The following is a 23,566-nucleotide window of genomic DNA, read 5'->3' on the forward strand; positions in this document are numbered from 1 at the left end:
GTATAGTTGAATATGAATTGTGGATTCAGGAAAGCAAATTTTGGTAACGAAGATTCTATGGGGGAGATGCTAATAGAGAAAGGAACTTGGCTAGAAATTCTTAAGAAAGGAAAAACTAAAGGTATCTCTGTAAACAATTCCAAAAATGGATTTTTAAGGGAATAGAGAAAGGAAGAAGGCAGAAACTACTGTGTCTGCACAATAAGCTTAGAGAAAAATCTGGAAAGAAAAGAGAAAATGAATAGGAGACAGAAAGAAGGCAAGCCATCAAGTAGAAATACACACGGTTAAGCCAGCAGTGTAGTGAGGGTGTCACAAATGTTAAAGCTCAGAGAGAATGCAATTTGGTGAATGGTGCTAAAAACAGCATCCTTCACATCTATTGAAAATAAAAGGAAAAGAATCAGTATACCAGTTGCTTCATGAAGAAAGCAGCATCCTAACAGTAAGAAAGAAAAGGCAGAGCTCTGCTCAAATCCTAGGTTGGTTTGGTCTTACTTAACAAAATGTATGCATTCCACCAGGTGAATGTGAAGAGCAGGAGGAAGGGGCAGAGGTGATGCTTGAGAATGGCTGAACCATGGCAGTTTACTGTGCATGAATTCTAATCTCCATGGCTTATGAACTGCATTCTAGGGCACTGAAAGAATTTGCTGTTCGCCTGGTAGAATATTTAGGTCTTATCCCTCAGAAGCCTTGAAGAATGGGGAAAAGGAGGTGCCAGGGAACTTTAGATCAGTGGTGCTTACCAGAACTCAGTATGGATTTGTCAAGAACAAGTCTTGCCAGATGAATCTTATCTCATTTTTTTAAATGGCTAGATAACTTTCTTAGTAGATTGTGGGCATGCTGTAAACATAATGTATCCTGGTTTCAGCCAAGCATTTGGCTACCACATGATATTCTCATTGGCAAGCTAGAGGGCATGGCAATTAAATGTTATGTTGATATCTAAAAAATTCCACTTAGAGAGTATTCATTAGTGGTGAGGCACTGTGGGATGCCACAAGTTTCAGTTCTGGGTCCTGTATTTTCAACTTTTTTATTAGTGACATGGTTATGAAGAGAAAGGATGGGCAAACAACCGTATGTAGAAAGGAGGGAAGCTGAAGTTTCAAATGTTTATTTGAAAAAACAAATCCTACCAAATGTTGAGCTGCATGTCTCTAAAACTGATGTTTAACATTTTCATGATAGGCAGCACAGGTTTTGTCAGCAAAACCTGCCAGAGGTACTTAGGACACTACATTAAAAAATAGGACTTAAAAATTGAAATATCCTGAATGCACACACCTTTTCCATATCAATCAATCAATCAATCAATCAATCAATCAATCCCAGGACAAATGTAATTGAAATGGAGAATCATAGAAAATTTCCCAAAGTTGGTCTTTGAAAGAGAATACCTCTTCCAGAGGAGAATCCCTCAGTCTGGACGAGAATTCAGCAGATGTCCAACCTTCAGAGTTGTAGGATTCTAAGAGGAATAAAGTATCAGAGATAGAAGATGGGACTAAGTGGGTGGGCTGTTTTTTCTCACCTTGAGGGTGTCCCTGTCCCCAACTTCATTAAGCTGCAACCCAGTCTCCCAGAAAAAGCCAGCTTTTATCATCTGACCCACTGACCACTCGGTACCAGTTCATCACCTCCAAAGTGAGTTGTTCTACATAGACTGAGCAAGTGAGATAAACATCAGCACAAAAGGGAACTTTTCAGTTAGGACCCTGGGTGAACAACCCTCCCCCCGATTCTTGCTGAAATTCCCCCTTTTCTCCCACTGGCTCTTCAAACAAAACGTTATGTCTAGTCATCCCACGGAGTTGTGTTCAGGGGATCTTTTCTACTGATCATAAACAAGGTAACCAAATAATTGTCAAGATTTATTTTACAGATTTAGCAGCCCATAAATGTAAATAAGAATGGTAAAGATAACAATAACTTGCATATGGACCACAATTTGCTTCAGATCTGCATCTGAAAAGCCTCATGACACGCAAGGTAGTAATGTGACAGCAACAGTCAAACTGTTAAGCCTCTAAACATTTAAACATACGGTAGTGATCAGGGGCTCAAATCAAGTATTCTGGATGATGATGAGGATTTTGTTCGTTTGACCAAGAGACTGTATAGGAACATCAACACCACTAGCTATTGCATCTTCCATATCCATTGAATGTGTAACTATAAAACTTCAAGGGACATCCTGAATTAACAGACTTCTGGAGGTCTTTGAGAGTTTTAATAGACATACAGTATAAGTATGTTCTACTTGGGCTTTCAAAAATACTCCTAGATAATTTTTTCATTCATTGTATAGACCACAGTTATAGAAGAACCAGATATAATCTGTCATGATCATGGAATAAATGGGATAACTACTTACACGACAAGCATAGCAAAACAGGGTAAGCCAGATTCATAACTCCTACAAAGTTATGCAGATGGGGGAATTGGAACTTAACAGATTTGTTTTATGAATTTTTATAAACTGTTCTGGGAAAAAAATAGAGGTACAAAATTGCTTTAATTACATGGGGACTGAAGTGCAGATGATTAATGAGGAAAGGGACATTGGGTTAGGAGTAAAGAATTCAATGAAATCAGTGAAAAAGGTATTCCATGTGAGGAATGAGTAGGAAAAGGATTAAAATAAATCACAATGATTTATATAAATCTTCTGTACAATCATATTCTGACGGATTAGTTGCACCTAGTTGCTCCACATTGAAAAGTGCAGGATATAAAAAGGCCATTACTGTATAATTGCTAGTCTACAAGAAAAGTCCAAAGTTTAAGTTGAAAAAGATGACTAAGGTCAGAACAGAAGAGGTTTACCAAATTTAGAATAGCAAAAAGTGTCAGAAACGTTCTCCCTTCATTCTAGAACTCAGATCACACAATGAAGCTGACACTTCCCCTGCATCCCATTTGAAAAGACTATAAGAACAGGACAATGCAGAACTCTCACAATAAAAAGCTAAAACTTGTTAAAATCTTAATCCTGGCAGTGATGGATTCTATAATAATAATAATAATAATAATAATAATAATAATAATAATTATTCAAACAGATAAGCACTTGCCACATAACACTCCAGACTTAACAATTGTTGATGAGAAAGACAAAATAGTCTGGATAGTGGACATTACAATACCTGGAGACAGCAGTATAGAAGAGAAAGAACTGGAGAAAATCACAGAATATAAAGACCTGCAAATAGAAATAGAATGACTGTGGCAAAAGAAAGCAAAGATAGTACCAAGAGTTATTGGTGCCTTAGGTGAAATCCCAAAACATCTGGAGCACCACTTGAAGACCATCGGCATTGACAAAATCACCATCAGTCCGTTGCAAAAGGCAGCTTTACTTGGAACAGCTTCCATCCTGCCACGATACCTTTAACACCATCAAACAACAACATCTGCCTATCCCAGATCCTTGGGAAGGACTCGATAGGTGGATAAAAGTGCAAGATCCAATCTAAACATCTGGCTGATTGTGCGACCAACAATAATAAGTTGAATTCAATACTATTTCTGTGCTAGCTAAAAATACTTTAATTTCCCACCAAGACAATGAACTCTCTGTCCTAACAGTAATTTTGATCAGTAAGAGCTGTTTGATGGCAGAATTTATGAGAGAGATGGTGGGCTTCCTTTTATTTATTTTATTGGAGGTGTTCAGGCAGAGATCAGCCATCTGTTGGAGTTCCTCTAATTTCGATTCCTCCACTGAGTAGGGACCTTGCAATTCTTGGGGTCTAAAATCCTCTGTAGTAGTTAAAGGTGCCAGGCTAGAAACCAGGAGACTATGAGTTCTAGGATTGACTCAAAGGGCCATAACAGCAAGAACAACTGAGACGGCACAAAGATGGAGAATGGATGGATGGAATGAAGAGAAGACATGGGTGGGGGCAGAAATGGATTAAAGAGAATCAGACCTAGTTTACTGTAGTGGTTAAGGCACCAGGCTGGAAACCAGAGGTCCATGAGTTCTAAAACCAGCTGGATGATTTTGGGCCAGTCACTCTTTCTCATCTCTAGGAAGGAGGCAAGGACAACCCATTTCTGAAAGTCTTACCAAGAAAACTTCAGGGACTTGTTCAGGTGGTTCCCAGGAGTCAAGACTTACTCAAAAGCTCACAAACAAAAAATTTAAAATGTTATAAATATCCTTGGGTTCACCAATCTCTTCTGTGTTTGGCAAACACCGTTTCCGAGAACTGTGTAACTGATAGCCAAGTCTGAGAATATTTGGTGTCTTTCCTATTGCAAGTGGAATCCTTCCCACTAGTACAAAATTATCTCTGAGCACCTCCTGTTGTAATGTTTAGGTCTCCTCTTCCTTAATTTTATTCTTTAATAATAGGCAATCCTTAAAGCATGATTCTAAAGCACACCTTCCCTTTAGAAGTGAGATGAACAATGTTCCTGTTACTTGAATTCCAACTTCTGAAAGTAACCCTTTTTATGTGCTTTATATATATTACCCTGCCCAAAACTAGTAAGCTTGTTCACATAAATCTTATGATTTATCTCCATCTGATTAACTTTTATTATTTTCAATAGGACAGAACATTTCAGACTCTTATATTCACCTACAACTAAGTTAAGGGATATGCAAATGCATTAAAGAAGTGCCCAAGGCTATTTCCCTTTTAAAAAGGTGGCTCAGGGAAAAAAAAAAGCTTAAAACTTTATTGGTGAACCTGCAATTTCAGATTAAACAATGGGTCAGGAGTGTCCTCAGGGGGTCAAAAAAGTCAAGTTGGTGGCCACAACTGTGCGATCAAAACCCTGCTTCTTTTTACGTGCATCACACAACAGGGAGCAGGGTTTCGATTGCATGGTTGTGACTGCCAACTTGACTTTTTTGACCCCCTTCATGTGGACACCCTTGCTATGGGCAAATCTGAAAGGCCCAGATTAAAGGCTGTGAAATTTGGGCAAATATTGAAGGGACCATTGGAGTGCAGCAGAGGGTCTTCTGCATTTCCTCAGTGCCCTCTAGTGGCTGCAGATGGTTTTGCAGCTCAGATCTGGTCATTCTAGTTCTAGTTCTAGTTCAGTCCTGGCAGTCTGGAGCAAATATTAACCTCTTGCTAGTAAAACCAATGGTGGAGCATGTCCAATGAAACCCATCTCCATTAACTGGAGATGCAAACCCCAGAATTTGCATCTGGCATCTTTGAGGATCCTTTGTTAGGGAAAACTGAGCAAAAGCAACCCCCAGATTACAGCACTTAACCAAGCATGCTATATAAAGACATTTCCCTTTCTAATTTGCAGAAAAGCAAAAAAGCCCCTAAACTTACTTTCTAATCAATTAAGGCAAAATCTTATTTGAAGCTCCCCTCCCTTGCTGCCCCCCAAGCTGCCTTTCCCATAAAATCCGAAATGAAAAAGGTCTCCAATTAAGAAAACATTTTCGGTTGTGCTGAATTCACGTTCCCGCACTGTGAGCTCTGACATTCTGTTTCTGTGGCAACCAAAATCAGCTGATTAGTTGGCATGGCAACAGAAAAGGTATAATCCCGCCAGACGGTCTCTAATCAATGCCCCCAGCGCAGAGGCTCTCTAGAGGATCAACAAGAAAGGGCCCGTCAGCGTTCAGCAGATCACGTGGTGGTGCTAGAGTAGGCCAGGGGGGAAACAAGGGGGAAAAAAAGTGAAAAAAGAACATTTCTCCAACTCACCAGTCCCTGGTTAACCCCTTCCTCTTCTTGGCTAATTGCAAAAATTTTACAACTAGTGCTAGGCGGGGGGGGGGGGAGGACACTTTATTTTAGTTTCTTTTTTCATGGCACGGAATGTATATCTTACAAAGTTATGAATTATTTTCTGACCTTCACTTTTATTACGGAGGATTCCTCATGCTAGCCAAAAACCTTTGCTTGAGAGATGGTTTGTATAAATGTGCAAAAAAAAAGTGTGTGTGTGTGTGTGTGTGTTTACTTTGGATAAAATTGGAGAACATAAATTGAACCTCAGTGTGGTATCCAAGATTGAGAGTGTTGCTGCTGATTGCACAAGAAGGAAAAGTGTATTTTAGCCAATACCTGGAGCATGTTATTAACATTTTGATGAGCGCTGATGCCTATAAAGTATATTAAGCTATAAGGAAATACCGAAAACTTCTTTTTAACTGAGTCCATTTCTCTCCATCCAATGAGATGAACCAAGAAAGGTTATATTCTCATAGGTAAAATAGAGTAAAAGAGAGTAAGAACAAGACTCAATTCATCTATGAGCTGGGGCTACCTAATTAAGAAGGAGGCCTCCAAAATGTTGGTCAAATAGTAACATTGGAGACAATGCTAACAACTGCAAACAATCCAATACAAGAGACACAGAAATAAAGTATCCTTGTTCATTTCTGTGGGCCTGCCATATCCTTTGACATTCCAGTTTTCATAATGGAAATGCCAGAGAACAAACCTTCAGAGTATCTTCTGAAGCTTCAGCATATCTTCAGAAACACAGCTCCTTTTTCCAACTCAAAAGCCCACTGATGGTCTCCAGCTCTAGTGTTAGGGATTTGGACTGCTCTGGGCAACCTATTTCAAGATTGAGCTTGAGGAGAAAAACCCGACTCAAATGTTTCCCTGTCTTTTTATCATTAGGGGGTTGAGTCTTTGTGGTGTACACAGGAGAAAATTCAGAATCCACTCTAATGCAAACTGAAACAACTGTTGATCTTGCTTTCTTAAATGATGTGTAATCTTACATTAGGTTCTTTCCTAGGGGAGATTCTTGAGATCAACCAATTTTCTAAACACTTTGGATTGGAACACATATTTTATCCTCAAAACTCTAATTTAGTTGGACAGCTATTTCCTAAAGAAAAAAAAATACATTAGCCCATGCAAAGCAAATAGATGCTTATTATCCTCTTTTTATGGATTAGGTGCTTTTAGATCCTCCGGGAATACTGAAGGCAACATTGGAAGTAAACATTTTAAAACAGCAACAGAAATATAGCTATAATGAGACAAAATATACTGAAGCAGCATTATAATTTAGAAAATTATGGTATTACCATCTTAGAAATCAAGAAAATTCTAAGAATAAAATGTCTTTTGCTCTAGCAGAAGTGGAGACTAAAGAGTTGAACAATTACTGTGAAGTCCTGTCCAAGCTATTCACACTTCATTGAAACAGGATCTACAAAACAGAGAATCATCTCTCAGCTTATGGGCCAAAAGAGGTAAATACAGGAGTAAATATTTCTAAAATACTTGAAGTCAGTCAATGCAGCAGTAATGCCAACTTTCTCCCACTTAAAGGTTAAACATTCAAATTAGCACTCCTTTAAGCCAACTTGGTCTGTAACCATGAGCTCAGTTGGGATTAAGAACATAAGACATAACAAATTGAAATTGTTCGCCACCCAGAGTAACTTGGATTGAGATGGGCAGCTATAGAAATTGCATAATTAACTAACTAACTAACTAAATAAATAAAGGTGATTCAGACCAGAAGTAAAGTGATCCAACAGTATAAAAGTCGTCTATTGTAGGATATTACCAGTTATTAATGACTCAGCCAGGTTAAGTAATTCTTATTCATTTGGTTGACATAGCAGGTGGTTACCAGCATTCAAGCAAAGTCCTGATTAATGGACAATATGGTTTTGCTGGTAGTTGTCAGAGATACCTATAGTGCTGATGAAACCTGATGAAAGGTGTCATGTCCCACCACCACCATTTTGAGCCATTGCTTCTGAGATCATCATAACCTGAAATGGTTACAAGCTTCTTTGGCCAAAAAGACTACATCTAAATAACCCTCAGTAGTAAACCAAGAAGATATCAATGAAGGTACTCATTTAATATAAAAAGCCTGCCCAGCTTATGAACACAACCACTCTGTCAGAGACGGGGTGTCATAGTTACTTCATGATCCCAGTTTTTGTTATGCCAAGCAGACAGAAAAAAAAGAAAACAGCTACTGTATGTCATAGGTAGCTGAGAATGTATCACTCGTTGTATTAAGCTTTAATAAATCATTGAAAGGAGCATTTACCAGGACATGGGGGGGAGTGATGTCATACACTTAATGATGTCACTGTGCAAATTACACAATTCACATCATTTGTGTATGAAGTCATGTTGCGCATGGCATCATTGTGACTTCTACTTGATTTTGTTGTTGTTGACAGTGACAATCACATTCTTAAGAAGATAAAAATTCTTGGGAAAATAAAACCTGTACATAAGGGACATCTGTGTATCTCCCAAAAGTTTGAAATAGTGGCCAACTATTTTATCTTTAAAGGTAAAACTATAGAGAAAGGATGGTAACCAGAGATATTACTGAACCACAGTTTTTACCAGGAGGCTTCTGAGTGCAATTCAGATGCTAGTTCTGACTTCCAAAGGCCTAGATGGCTTGACACCAAAGTATTTGCAGGGCTGTCTACTCCAATCAGTGTCCCATTTCTGTAAGGTGGAGGAACTGCAGTTATAAAGCATTGTTTTTCAACAATGGCACTAGTTTTTGGAACAACCTACCTCTAGAAGTTAGACTGGGTTCCTTGGTAATGGACTTCCAGAAGCTACTAAATGCATTTTGGAAGTGATTCTTCACCATTAACATTTTTTATTATGTTTTATTGTTAATGTTACTGTTGATTTTAATTTTAAAGTCATTTTGGGCTCTGGTGTTATGAGGACTATAGAGTAAAAATTTAATTGATTATTATTAGCTTTTCTTTGTCTTACCGTGGATGTTTTATTATATCTGTTTTTTTCTTATGGTGGATGCTTTTATTATATTATATTTTGTTTTGTTTTAAGGCACTGGGAGCTGCAATGATTTGATGCCACACAAACATGATCTTGATGATGATGATGATGTCTGATCATTTGTCATGGTGGCTGGGATTGTTGGAATCTGTCCAGCTCCCTCAATACCTGGGCAGTCACAATTTCATTCAAGCCAGTGGATGTTCAAACACTTACAGTGGGGCAAAAAAGTATTTAGTCAGCCACCAATTGTGCAAGTTCTCCCACTTAAAAAGATGAGAGAGGCCTGTAATTTTCATCATAGGTATACCTCAACTACGAGAGACAAAATGGGGGAAAAAATCCAGAAAATCACATTGTCTGATTTTTAAAGAATTTATTTGCAAATCATGGTGGAAAATAAGTATTTGGTCAATATCAAAAGTTCATCTCAATACTTTGTTATATATCCTTTTTTGGCAATGACAGAGATCAAACGTTTTCTGTAAGTCTTCAGTAGGTTTTCACACACTGTTGCTGGTATTTTGGCCCATTCCTCCATGCAGATCTCCTCTAGAGCAGTGATGTTTTGGGGCTGTCGCTGGGCAACACGGACTTTCAACTCCCTCCAAAGGTTTTCCATGGGGTTGAGATCTGGAGACTGGCTAGGCCACTCCAGGACCTTGAAATGCTTCTTACGAAGCTACTCCGTTGCCCGGGCGGTGTGTTTGGGATCATTGTCATGCTGAAAGACCCAGCCACGTTTCATCTTCAATGCCCTTGCTGATGGAAGGAGGTGTTCACTCAAAATCTCACGATACATGGCCCCATTCATTCTTTCCTTTACACGGATCAGTCGTCCTGGTCCCTTTGCAGAAAAACAGCCCCAAAGCATGATGTTTCCACCCCCATGCTTCACAGTAGGTATGGTGTTCTTTGGATGCAACTCAGCATTTTCTCTCCTCCAAACACAACGAGTTGAGTTTAGACCAAAACATTCTACTTTGGTTTCATCTGACCATATGACATTCTCCCAATCCTCTTCTGGATCATCCAAATGCTCTCTAGCAAACTTCAGACGGGCCCGGACATGTACTGGCTTAAGCAGGGGGACACATCTGGCACTGCAGGATTTGAGTCCCTGGCGGCATAGTGTGTTACTGATGGTAGCCTTTGTTACTTTGGTCCCAGCTCTCTGCAGGTCATTCACTAGGTCCCCCCGTGTGGTTCTGGGATTTTTGCTCACCGTTCTTGTGATCATTTTGACCCCACAGGGTGAGATCTTGGATGGAGCCCCAGATCGAGGGAGATTATCAGTCGTCTTGTATGTCTTCCATTTTCTAATTATTGCTCCCACAGTTGATTTCTTCACACCAAGCTGCTTGCCTATTGCAGATTCAGTCTTCCCAGCCTGAATGCAGGTCTACAATTTTGTTTCTGGTGTCCTTCAACAGCTCTTTGGTCTTGGCCATAGTGGAGTTTGGAGTGTGACTGTTTGAGGTTGTGGACAGGTGTCTTTTTTACTGATAACAAGGTCGAACAGGTGCCATTACTACAGGTAACGAGTGGAGGACAGAGGAGCCTCTTAAAGAAGTAGTTACAGGTCTGTGAGAGCCAGACATCTTGCTTGTTTGTAGGTGACCAAATACTTATTTTCCACCATGATTTGCAAATAAATTCTTTAAAAATCAGACAATGTGATTTTCTGGATTTTTTCCCCCATTTTGTCTCTCATAGTTGAGGTATACCTATGATGAGAATTACAGGCCTCTCTCATCTTTTTAAGTGGGAGAACTTGCACAATTGGTGGCTGACTAAATACTTTTTTGCCCCAGTGTAGCATGAATTCTTCCCTACCTTCACTTTCTCCACACTGAGTAGCTCTTCTGGTGCTACCAGACTCTTTATGATTTTTGGCTGTCATAGTCTAACATGGTTCTCTTCTAGAATGTCTTCTTCTGGAAGACTCTCTATAGACAAATAGGCTGTCCATATACTAGGCTGATATTCTCATTTCCTAGTGGAGGACAGGGGAAAATCACCTCCAATTTAACAAAATATATGAGGTGATCAATTTGTGTACATGTGTGTGTTTGCGTGTGAATCATGCAAGCTTGGTCTCTATAGAAATGAGTCTTTGCATGAAGTGCTAAGCTCATGTTTGATGGAACAGAGAGTTGTGGGACTGTCCCTTTGCTAAACAAATTGGAGTATCCATCTGGGCTTGTATCCAATCTGGCAGCCTATTTTTCATACTCTTAAATAAAATATATCTATTAAAAATAGCAGCGGCACTTTCTCCCAGTTTCTTGCTTATGACCAAAAATCTAGTTAGGTGTTCCTTTAAAAAAGAATGCTGAGATTTAAGATACCAGGATATCATTTCCACCCTCCAGGAGAAAACATTTGTTATAGGCTGAAAAGTACCTTGAACATCCATCATTTCGTGTTTCACATTACCCTTTCCTATTACCTTTGTAAACATAGGTTTTCCATGTTGGCTGACCATGGTGCATTGATCACAATCCACTGTGATGGAGGAGCTATGATAGGATTCTTTTGAGTGCTTGAGGATGTAATACAGGTCTGTCACTCCTCCTTCAAAGACAGTGCTAAAATAACGAGGGATGAGGGTCCTTCCAATGGCTGTGGGGAAAATACAAAGCACATGAGCTGCTAGAGAGAACATGTTAAACTGTTGACAGCTGTTAATCGACTAGACCACAGTAACTTTAGAACAAACCGATCCTAGATCCCAAAGAAAGTCATAGAGTAGCAACTGGACGTTTTCATTCATTTAACAGCCAGTTGCCAAAGAATGCCCCTTTTAATTGCAACTCTTATTTCTGCACCAGGGGTCTGCAGGGGTGGTGTCAAGAAAATAACAACCGCTGGGCCTATGCAATTGAAGCCCTGCCTCTTTTGCACATGCAAACAGTTGTGGCCGCCATCTTGAGATTTTTGACAGCCACTCCTTCCCCCATGGATTCTCCTGCTTCCAAAACATCTGCAGATGTTTTGGAGATACATGTCTATAAGTAAGACTTGCAGAATTCTGGGAGTTGAAGACCACACATCTTAAAGTTGCTGAGGTTGAGAAATGCTGACATAAAGGGTACTTCACTCTGCAATGCCTGCATGAAACGTAACTCTGGTCAATGGGATTTAACATTAATTCCACAAATCGCATCCCAAGATTCTGAGAAGTGAGAAGAAGTATTTTATCAAATTCCAGCATTGCACGAATAAATTTAGGATACTCTTGCATCCCTAATAGGATATTTCTTATTATTACATCAGCAATCTCTTCCCCTCCCTCAAATACACACACTCCCCTAAATAATACTCAAGTTCCTCCTCTGCCTCTTTTGGGTTCTTTCTTCCTGCAAGAACCTGTCCTGTGGTGTCTTCTGATTTAAGAGGGCTCCTAAACTGAGTACTGTATGCTAGAATTTCCTACCATGTTTTTAAAAAAACAATAAATAAATGAAAGGATGCTTAGCAAACAGCTGAATCTTGCAGTTATCATTTTTACAGACTGGCAGTTGGAAGGACTTCAACAAATTTATTATTTGCAACTATGCAGATAAATTCCCTACACCAAATAGAAAAGATGCTGGTCTACTCCAAATTACAAATGTGTGTGCACTAGTAAGTAATTAAAAATAAAATGCTATCTCAGTGATGTACAACAGAATATGGGAACATCTTTGGAAAATTGAATACTTGGCACTGGCTACCTTTAAGTTTTAATCAGTTATATTCAGCAGCATCTGCAAGAGATGTTGCAAGGGACAGAATGATGAAAGCATCATGATGTAAGCCCCACCCCTTTTGCATATGCATTTTGACATCACGCAGATGTCACACACAGGTAGAGCTTAGCCGTAATGCCGACAAGAGCAGGAAGCTTCTGTAGGCACCCATGGCGGTAGTGTATACTTTTAAAAAAGGCAAAATATGAACACAATCTGCTGTCCTCCACAGCATACATGCATGTAATTTTTTTTCAAAAAAGGTGAAGCATCATATCCTTTTCTTTATGATACAGAACAAAACATAAAATATGCCCCATCAAGTTAAATTCTTCTCCCCGGGGTTAATCAACACAAATTACATTTCAAAATAATTGCGCTGTAGTTGCCATATAATACCAAACTGTTTCCCTCCCACAGGGCCAAATATATTTGCATTGTTTATCATTATATATGTTTTAATAACTGATGATCTCAGGAGGTAAGCAGAAGTTAAGGAGGTAAGTTTCTCTTGTACTAGGAACAATGCTGCAGCTCTCTCTGCCTAGCCCTTCCAGATATCACTGGAATTGCCAGGCACTGCAGGCAATTGGGGGGGCCGCACCCCCAATTTGCTTGCAGAACGCCAGATTGGGTATGGCTGGTATGAAGCTGGAGCTGGCAATGGAATCCCTAAACAGATGCATCAGAGGGTTGCCGGGAGAGGAAGCTGGTTACCTAGGCAACTGAGGACCAGCCGTGGTAGATCTATTGAGGCGGAGAGCAAGAGTGACGGATTAAAACTCTTTTGGTGCCGTGGAAGAGGTCAAGCAGAAGAATCTGCTTGAACTGGGAGAAAGTCAAAGAGGGTTCATCATCAGGAAGAGGAGCCACCATCTCTGGAAAAGAAGCAAGCTTGGACCTCTAATTACAGACAGACCGAACTCAAGTTGTATCAAGGGGCTTGGGCGGGTTGCTAAAAGAATACTTTCAGAAGTTTTGCATGTGGCAGGGCTGTATATTTTGTAGCTATGTTTTACTAACAAATCAAATTAAACTAACCTAACACAGATCAAAACGCATTTGCAAGAAACTTGTTCAGTACATATTTGTTAGCAGGACATTCTGATTTATCATAGTACTCAGATTAAAAGACTAATGGTAAAGTGTTATTGATGTCCCATCTGTTGCAAATTGTGATACACAAATGCAAAAGGAGTGATGAAGTACATCCCCCAGTTGGGGTGCTCAAGGCACATATTGCACCCTGCATCATACAATGGAGGAAACCACAGTTGAATAATTGGCCACACTGAGTTCAAAGAGTACTTGTGCTGAAGGAGTATGATGAATCTTAAGTTAACTTTCTTAAATATTTTCCAAGAGGAAAAAGCTTGACAAATGCACTATGAGTTTAAAAGAAAAATAAGACAAATTATAAAAGCCGGCCAATTCATTAAATTCTTCTCTTGAACTAGCTGGATGTACAAATGGGATTGAACTCATTTATTATATGTGTGTCCTGTAAGAATCAATACAAGTAGTTAATACTACCCTCAAAGAGTTGGCTGCAATGAAATTAGGGCTGCATGATACTATGGTTAGAAATCAGTTCATTATCAACCTTCCACTGGAGAGATGCACAGTGAGAAATCAGAAGTTTCAGGCTATCTGTCCTAAGCAAGAGATTCAGCAAATCACAGACAAAAGGCTGGGCATTCAATTCAGGGTCTTCTCAGAGCATCTACTAATACCCAGTGGGTCAAACCAATGGAGACTCAAGAAGTGGTTCAATATGTCAAGGTGAGCTGATAATCCTAGCTCTGAAACGTGCACGGGCAACCTAAGTTGTAGAGGCAAAGCTGTTTAAAGTCCAGGAAGTCAGCCATAAAATCTGGAAGAAAGCTGCAAGGAAGTGGTCACGCGGTATGAAGAGAAACAATATCATCCCAAGCAAGGGCTGTTTCTGAAGGTCTTAATGCTCCCTCCCAACTTGGATGGCCTGCATTAATCTTGTTCAGGAAGTTAGCCAACCTGGGAAAAACAGCAAGTCCTCAGCTTGTGTTTCTGCAATTTTTGATATTTAACTGGGTGCCACGGCTGTTCCCGTGCCCTTAGAGGCTGCAGAAGAAAAAGCAACACAGTCTGAGGATTCAATGGCCTCCACGGCTTCCCACATCTGCATTCAGAGCAAGGAAGCTAAGAAAAACAGTGGATGAGGGTTCTCCCCCTGCTGACCAGGATGACAGCTTGAACAAAGAAGTGATTGCTGTCCTGGCACCAGGCCTGGGATATTATTCAGAAGGAAAGTTGGCAGATGTTGACTTAGGTGCACAGCTCTCAGTTGCATGCAGGTCATCTCTTTTAGGGGAATAAAATATAACCTTCACTTTGCAAGGTTGAACATAAACTTGTGGGTTCCTAGTGCCACAGGAAGCAATTTATATTTAGTCAGCACTTTTTTACAAATCTGGTTCCTGTTCTTGTTTACTTGTAAGATAGTTCCCTTATAAATAATGGACAAGTGGAGATACATGAACTAAAGAAGATGGAAAAGGAAACATTGCGAGATGGTTCTACCAAATCAAGAGAGAAGCAAAAACCGGAAAAGGTTGGACTATTTAAATCTAAATTGTAGGATCTGTGATGAATAGGAGCAAGGAAACTGAAAATCCTTGTACCCATAGCTAAATTGCTACAAACTTCAGTCACTGTGTTAGGAACAGGAATAAGAACATTTGAATCAGTGGCATCTTTGTTTGAAGAATTAATGATTTGGAAGAAAGATGGAGGGTTGATGATCACTGCAACACATTGGAATTAAAAATGTGTTTCAGCTAAATCACCACCATGTAAAGCAGGAAATAATTCATTTATAGAAACTAAAAGTTTTGAGAAGATGCTGGGTTCTTTGATCTGATGGTGGAGTGAAAATGACCAAATACTAGGAAGTACCTGCAGAGTGTCACGGACTAATCCTATTAAAGTTCTCAAAGCTTGATATGATATTGTTTCTCACAGGAAGTCTTTTAACTGTGAGAAACAGTACCATAAAAAGCAAGGTCAGTATCTGTGGTGGAGCTGGACATCTATAAATTATTGGCGCAGATCTTATATAGTTGGAATGATCTCCAGAACCTTATCTTTTCAGCTCCCAAGTTTCAATACTGTGCTTTATGTTATCTATTTAAATGAATGATGACCCTTTATTAACACATAAAACACACATAGTAAATAAAATATTCTTGTTATGGATACTGGGATAGAGGTCAAGCCTGAGCCCAAGACATGATAACCCCTGTAACTGTCAATAAAGTCTCCTTTTTGCATTGTCCCATTTCTGGGGTTCTATCCACTGATCATGGTAGAATATATTGACATGTTACTGACAAGCTTTTATAATATAAATATAAAAGTAATCCTAGATTACCTTATAGTATTGTTTTACTATTTACATAGTACTATTTATTATGTACATTTACAATACAGGTAGACCCCAGTTTAAGAACGAGTTCCATTCACAACATCTTAAGTCGAATTTGTATGTAAGCCGGAACAGTATTATTGTATAATACTGCAGAAGTAGTATTGTGTAATGAACTTGAACCACTGTGTATTTAACTCAAATTTTGTTATAATAGGCTCTGTTCTTAACTATAGGTCATCTGTAAACCAGGGGTTCTTAACTGTACTACCTGCTAAGGACTTTGATTACCCAGAAACGTAACTTCAATCTCAAGTATTAGTAACTTTACTAAGATAATAATAATCATGTTGCATTACTTGAAACCGTAAATATATTACGCTGATTTTTCTAGCTATCCTACATCCTCGGGAAGGATCCAATGTAAAAATGTACCAAATCTAATTAGAACTGTCTGGTAAACTGTGTGTAAATAATATTATTGTTATTATTTCATGCCACTTTTCAAGCACGTTGTAGTTAGTATTTGATTTCACACAGTTGAGATTTTAAGTAATGAAAAGGAAACTAGATGAACAATGAAGTCTGAATGAAATGTGTATCACTGGCCCATAATCTCACTGTATCAGTGTTGCTTTTCACAGATAAGCCAAATTCTAAAATGAACTAGTAAGACTTTGATATTCCCCAAAGTGTTACTACATTTGTCATCATCTTCCTTTGAGGAAAGAGAAAATGAATTTCAAAGTGCTGATGATGTTTCCCATAATGTCCTGTGGTGTGATGTAAAATAGGGGTAATAATTCATCAGCCAGCAGTTAATTGTTTTCACTGATGTTGCAGAGAGGGTTTTGCCTATGATGTAGAAAATCGAAACAGAAGGATTACGAACATGCACACACTTTGTTCCCATAGCCAAACATTATAAACTGTAAAGATCATTGACATTTAATTTTAATAAACAATCTTCTATCAACTAATAAGATCTGGACTGAATCTAAATTTAAAAAACCCTTAAATTTAATATGTTTAATGGTATCGTAATGTGAATATTATCCCAGTCTTATTACAATAAAGAATTTAGGCTGAAGATACACATTAACTATGTAGTCTGTCAAACCACTGAGGCAAAATGATGTCCAGAAAGGTGAAAATGGAGCCATCTCACTCCAGAACATTCAATTATTTTCTAGCATATTCTATTTTCAACCTGGAATAGGCAATCCAAGGAGTCACACAGTTAATAAATAATAATAATAATTTATTAAATATATATGCTGCCCGACTCCCAGCAACTCTGGGAGGTTACAGAAGAGCATTGTCTAGACCAGTGTGTTTCAAATTTGGCAACTTTAAGATGTGTGACTTTAACTCCCAGAATTCCCCAGCCAGTGTTGGCTGGGGAATTCTGGGAGTTGAAGTCTGGAGAATTCTGGGACTTGAAGTCCATACATCTTAAAGTTGCCAAGTTTGAAAAACACTGGTCTAGAACAAGAAATGGTTTATGGTGGTGTGGCCACGTGAGTGAGACAGCTTACTTGAAGAGGAATGCAGAAGGTTAAAATTATATTTGAATTACATTAAAATTATAAAATTATATTTGATTATATTCTGTTATAAAGCTTTGTTAAAAACTTCTACAATGATGTTACTGATATGCAAACCAGTAATGTTGCTTATGGCATGGCTTATAACTCTCTATTTATGTCGTAATTGTATCTGTAAAAACCCAAAAGGAGCATAATCCTTTGTTAGCCCTGAGATGGTTTGAAGAAGGAGGATTCTTTGGGAAAACTGCAGAGAACAATATGGCTTAAGGGCTTATTGTAAGACTTCATATTAAAGTTACAAAAAAAGTCATCAAGATAGAAATATAAGGACACCGTAGCAATTACAACTTTACAAACAAAAGGGCAAAGGAAATAGAAATGTGGGACATTTTGTGGAAGGAAAAAAAAATCTGGGCTTCTAAATTGTTTTATTTGAAAATAATTGAACTAAATATGAATTGATACTATAGTTTATTATTTACATCAATTGTTTTTATTTATATGGAAAAAGTAGCATGATGTTGTCAAATGAGATATTTTAGTCATATTCAAAAATTGAATGAGCTCTCTTTACAACTGAATTTTCCCTTACTTGGCACTTGACAGAAAGTTTAGCCACCACTAATGCAGCTACTTCATAAAATGAAACTTCATGAATTAAACAACAAAGATTCATGTCTTTATTCATGTCTTTATTTCTATAACCGAAAGCCATGATGCCAGGGGCTTTCCCCCAAACTATGTACAAATTCTCTGCAGTGAAATCAAATCAAAATTAAGGAAAACCAAAATAAGTCTCTAATCTTTGAGGGTGACTTGTGGAGAATCCTCTGATATGGAATGTGGATCACTAGGAACATGTGATGGATAAAGAAGAACCTCTTAAAAATAGTAACTATCATTAACATAAATAATTCACCCATTTCTAATGCAGTAATATATTATATTATTCATAGCTGGATTGCAGATGGTAGCCATTGAGGTATATTGCGCAACCTTGGATCAAATGAGAGTCAGATTTGTGCATAGAGGAAGAGCCAGGTGACTCTGTGTTCACTCAGAGAAATGAGGAGCAAAAGTAATATATATATATATATATATATATATATATATATATATATACATACATACATACATACATACATACACACACACACACACACACACACACACACATACCAAGGAAGGAGCTAAAAGACTTTTTTCCTTGTGTAAATATTAGTGAATTGCAACAGAGCCCTCTCAATTTATATTTCAACTTCTCATTGCCATATGCCTTGTGCAGAAGAGTGGGTGCCTGCAGTAGTTTGACTCAAGGATCTCTCATTATACAGCAGAAGCCCCCACACAGCATAGACTTTCTGCTGTGGGGAACTGATGACTTGAAATCACCTGATAAAACAAACTACTAATGATGGTTAGCAAAACCTGAGTCTGACCAGTTTCTGGATGAGAAATTGCCAGAAAATTTGATATAATGCTTTGGAGTTCCACCATGAAAGAACAACAGGAAATAAATGTAAAGATAGGATGGAAAGTCCTTCTAGGTCACATCTGGCCTTATGGCATCCATATATTTCTCCTACCCCAGATATATGGGGCTTTGTTTCTTCCTTTTCTTTCTTAATCAGTGCTGAAGATCTTTAGGGTATGTGACCATGTAGCAAACAAATCAGCAAATATATGAATAAAAATTAAAGAATATGTCAATTCTGCAATTAATTGAAATACATTACTCCCCCACCTCACACACACCTGATTTTTACTCAGAATATGATTCAGGTTGGAAATTCCTCTCTGCTCCAAACCTTCCAAGCTACTTGCTTCAATTGTCCTGATGTTTTTCTTCCATTCTTTCCGTTCTTCACTGCACTTGGAATACCGGTAGAACAACAATTCGAACACAAACAATCCATGGATGGATCATGGTTCTCAGTGGCTGTTGGTGCGGGACTCTTCTGAGTGTGAAAATATTTGAATTTTGGGGAAAACAATCTGGTTTATTGAGCCCAGTAATGAGGATCTGACTCTGTGAGTGTATGACTAGGAGAGAGAATGTATGTTCACCCATCAATAACTGAAGCTATAATGGCCTCATATTATATCCAATTTAGCTTTTCCTTCAAAATTTGCTGCAGGCATTATGAACATCATAATGTAGGACTGAAAGATATATGCGTGACTCCAACCTGAAGTAGAGTTTGTGCTGAATCACAACACCTTAACTTGCTCACTTGTTTACCTATTATATTTCTAAAAGGTCCAAAGGACATATCTTTCCTGGGTGGTAGATAGACAATATCAACAAAGGAATCAGTGTTTAATTATCTGATATAAAACAAGATGTAGACTATGCTCTTCAGACAACATCAAAGCATATTAGAAACAGTTGATCCTAGAATGATTATGGTGAAGCAGGGGTATCCTGGTATGTGTATGTGTCAAGATGGCAGCCATGAAGCCTTGCATGAGACACATGTAAAAGAGGTAGGGCCTTGATTATGTGGTCAGTGGCTGCCATCTTGATTTTTCAATCCCCCTGGAGACACCTGAGTAGAAGACTGACAAAGTCACCCCTAATTCTTGTAGTTAACAAGGCCAATCTATAATAGACTTTAACCTCCGTAGCTTCTTGGAATAGAGTGTCTCTTTGGTCGAAGGGAGCCAAGAAGTTTATGAGCGAGGTAATTTGAGATTATCATCTCCAACAAGACCTGAATCATACTTTTAAAAGGTGCTAGGAGCTGCCACTTGTCCATTTTTTAAATATTATATATCTGAAACAATGCTGCCTTTTACTCCAGCAAGACGTAATTCATTGCCTTTGGAAGTGCTACCTGGCAAATATCTGAAAAGGCCCTGTGGTCTTATAAATCAGCTCATAAAATATGTCTACTAAATTGTGGTGTATTCAAGGTAACTTATGGAGTACTTAAATTCCGTTATTAATTTTTTTCTTTTTGTTGTCTGAGCTGGTTGAATGGTGTAATCAATAAAATGCTTCTTAAATTGGCTCACATCCTCAAAAATCACTTCCCAGTTGAGTTCATACATCTGTTGAAAAGCACAGGGAATAAAAATGAAACTTGGGGTACTTCATAGCAGACCTGCCATGGAACTGAACAAAAATTCCCTAGTACCCCCTTTTGGAATTGGCCATCCAAGTGAAAGAACTGTTGTTACACAATCCACTTCCATCCAAACATGGACAACATATTATGATTGGTGGGGTCCTTGAATATTTATTCAAATATCCGCATGTTGAAAAATTTGGTTCAGTTCCTGCTTCTCTTCAACAGTTTTTTAAAACTATTTAGTGAAGAAAATAATGGTGAATTAAATTAGCAAGATTATTTCTATTTACAAGATGGTTTGGCTAAGGGATGATAGATTGCTGGTAGTCCCTTAAATGTTTGATTTCTCCCAGTTAAGAGAGGAATTAGCCACATGGTTTTGTGACTGAACTCATACCAGAACAGAGACCCTGAAAGTAGTTAACACACCAACTTGCCATATTTGCTGTATGCACAAAAACAAGTATTTCCTAAGATTAGCTTAAAAATTTAAGTGTAAGAGTTGTTACCTTTAATTACTGTTTTATGCATCCCAGTTTAACTTGCATTGTGCTACTTTATTTTGCTAGCAGTATTACAGAAAATGTCTAAAAACATTTTTCTTGTAGAAAAATACAGTAGAGGAAAATGTTTTTCACAGAAAATGTCCCCCCATCACTATGTGGCATACGGTGCATCCATTTTGACTGGAATTGAAACACATTTTGTGCTCATTCAGCGGGGTCCATGGTGTTTGTGTGTGTGTATGCCTGTGTCCAATGTATGATAAAAACAACATCGTGCTGTTATGACATAAACCCAATCCTATTTGGATGTGTGTTGTGCACTGCATGCACTTCTCAGAGGGGCAAAGCTTACAACAGTGCAACGTTGCTTCCATCAAGGAGAAGCTGGAATCTGCCAGTGCCTATGCACTCAGAGACAAATAAGAGATAAATGTCTAACATCATCCATCCATCATCCATCTATCATCTTAGAAGCGGTGTGATCTCTTCTATATGGTGTTTCCAAAATATATCTATAAGTTTGCAAGAAATAGACTATCTGAACAATCCTATATAAATACTTTTTGCAAATGGACTTGATTACAGGGCCAGTGGGTGCACACTGGGACAAATCATCCTGGAGAAGTTCAATCTATATGGTGGCTCACAGTTGACACCAATGTGATGACGGCACACCATTGACAGAGATGCCAGCCCCCGCCCCCCCATTAAAAAATACTTCATGAAATAAACATGGGGGCCTGTATGTGTTGGGACATGTATTTATTTTTCAATATTCTGACCCCTTCCTTTAACAGTTCAAGCTGCTACATCATAGAAAGCACTTGCTAAAGATTACTTAGAATGTTATGGATACCAAAATAGCCAGAAACAATGATTAAATGATGTTAAAAATGAAAGCTGTGTAAACTGTGTGCATATTTTGTTAAACATCCCACTGTCAAACCTGTGGACTATATTAGAGTTCCTACTGAGAAGTTATTAAATATTGTAGAAAGATTCTATCCAGCTGTTCTGTTTACATTTTGGAGAGCTATTAAAAACAACATCTCCAATATTTGTTTCAAGCACTTTGGAAGATGGTTTCTGGAAGAGTTCCTTATCAGCTGGAAAAAGGAGAAACTGTTCAGTTCATGCAAAATACCTAATTAGCACTTCCTGAAGCTACATATGAGCTTGAATAGGCTTGTGTTTCTCTTTCTATATACTTTTCCCGGATTTTGCAATGCTGTTTTCCTAGGGTTCCTGCTGTTTTCTAGGGGAAAACAATGTGCCCATTCACACTGTAAGAAAGAAAACTGCTTGAAATGTCATGTATTAGCAATAGTGCATAGAAACATATGCATAAAATGTATACTAATTTTTGCGCAGCCTTTTATTTTTTAAAATCCAAGAAATTAGATGGGATATACACTTGGTTGGAAGAACAGAAAACAGCAAAATCAAATTTGACAAATTCTGCTTCACCTACTTATGCTCAACTTACAGAGCATTTTAATGAGAGCAGAGGCACATAGATACATACAAAACAGGTAGGACTTATGTCAAGATAGTGCGACACTGTTTTGTCATTTTGATGAAAGCATCAGATCCTGCAAAGACCTCTAAATACAGAGGCATTCATTAAAGAATGTTTCAACTCAGATGAGCGTGCTTCTTCCAGTCCCAAGGAACTGGAGCTGTGTAGGATTCAGCCTCCAAGAGTTACATACTGTCCTTAAGCGACTCATCAGAAGAATGTTGAGGAATGCCTTCAGAGTTTTGCTGAGGCCAATACAATTTGTCAAAAGGATTCTGCATACCCTTGGTGGCCCTTAGAAAAGGAACTCAAAGAGATCAGATAAGGAATGGGTGATTATGATTTAGGTCAGTGTTTCTCAACTTTGGCAACTTTAAGATATGTGGACTTCAACTCCCAGAATTCCCCAGCCAGCATGGGGAATGGCCCTTGGCTGGCTGGGGAATTCTGGGAGTTGAAGTCCACACATCTTAAAGGTGCCAAGGTTGAGAAACACTGATTTAGGTGAAACTTCTGAGGAATTCTGAGGAAAGCTAAAGGCATGTTTCTAAGAGTTTTCTGAAAAGCTTAAATTAAATAGGGTTAATTCCTAGATATCAAGGATTACCACTGAGATGTTAACTGATAGTTGGTGATTTATTTATTTATTACACACCTCTCATGTATCAACCACTCGGTGATTAGAAAACCCCAGTTTTTGTGGATGAGCAGGAGGAAGTAACTGGAGGTGAAATTGCTGAGCTGAGCATATATTCTTTTCTTCACAGCTATGCAACTTTTGCAAAGAGCACTGCCAGTTTCGGTGACAGTGTACATTCAAAAAGGAAAACATGTTCCAAAAACTCTTGTTTTTCTCCCAGATCCTCTGATAGCCTTTCCCCGTGGACCTTCCAGGACCACTGTCCACCGTATGAAGCAAAGAGCTTCTTCCCATATTTATAGTTAGCAATTCCTTATCAACAGAATTGTAACCTACCTACTAGAAAAAAACTTTCTAGTTGTTCATCTCATTACATTTTGCAGCTCCTTCGTC

General features: G+C 38.4%; 1 protein-coding gene across 8 annotated transcripts in view; it reads right to left on the reverse strand.

The window, feature by feature from the left end:
- The window catches only part of LDB2 (LIM domain binding 2), a 178,937-nt gene that overhangs the window by 39,349 nt on the left and 116,022 nt on the right, over window positions 1-23,566 (reverse strand). For 7 of the 8 annotated variants that reach the window (XM_088131345.1, XM_088131342.1, XM_088131339.1 and 4 more), the window contains exon 3: window positions 11,200-11,372. In XM_088131345.1, the coding sequence (XP_087987471.1) occupies window positions 11,200-11,372 (173 nt within the window). Of the gene's footprint in view, window positions 1-11,199; window positions 11,373-23,566 lie in introns of those variants that run through there. The other variant, XR_015794214.1, reaches the window with a different exon arrangement.

Source organism: Python bivittatus, unplaced genomic scaffold (genome assembly GCF_059951505.1).
Source record: "Python bivittatus isolate LINGU-HERP-01145 unplaced genomic scaffold, Pbiv_v1 ctg000960_np1212, whole genome shotgun sequence".
NCBI lineage: Eukaryota > Metazoa > Chordata > Lepidosauria > Squamata > Pythonidae > Python > Python bivittatus.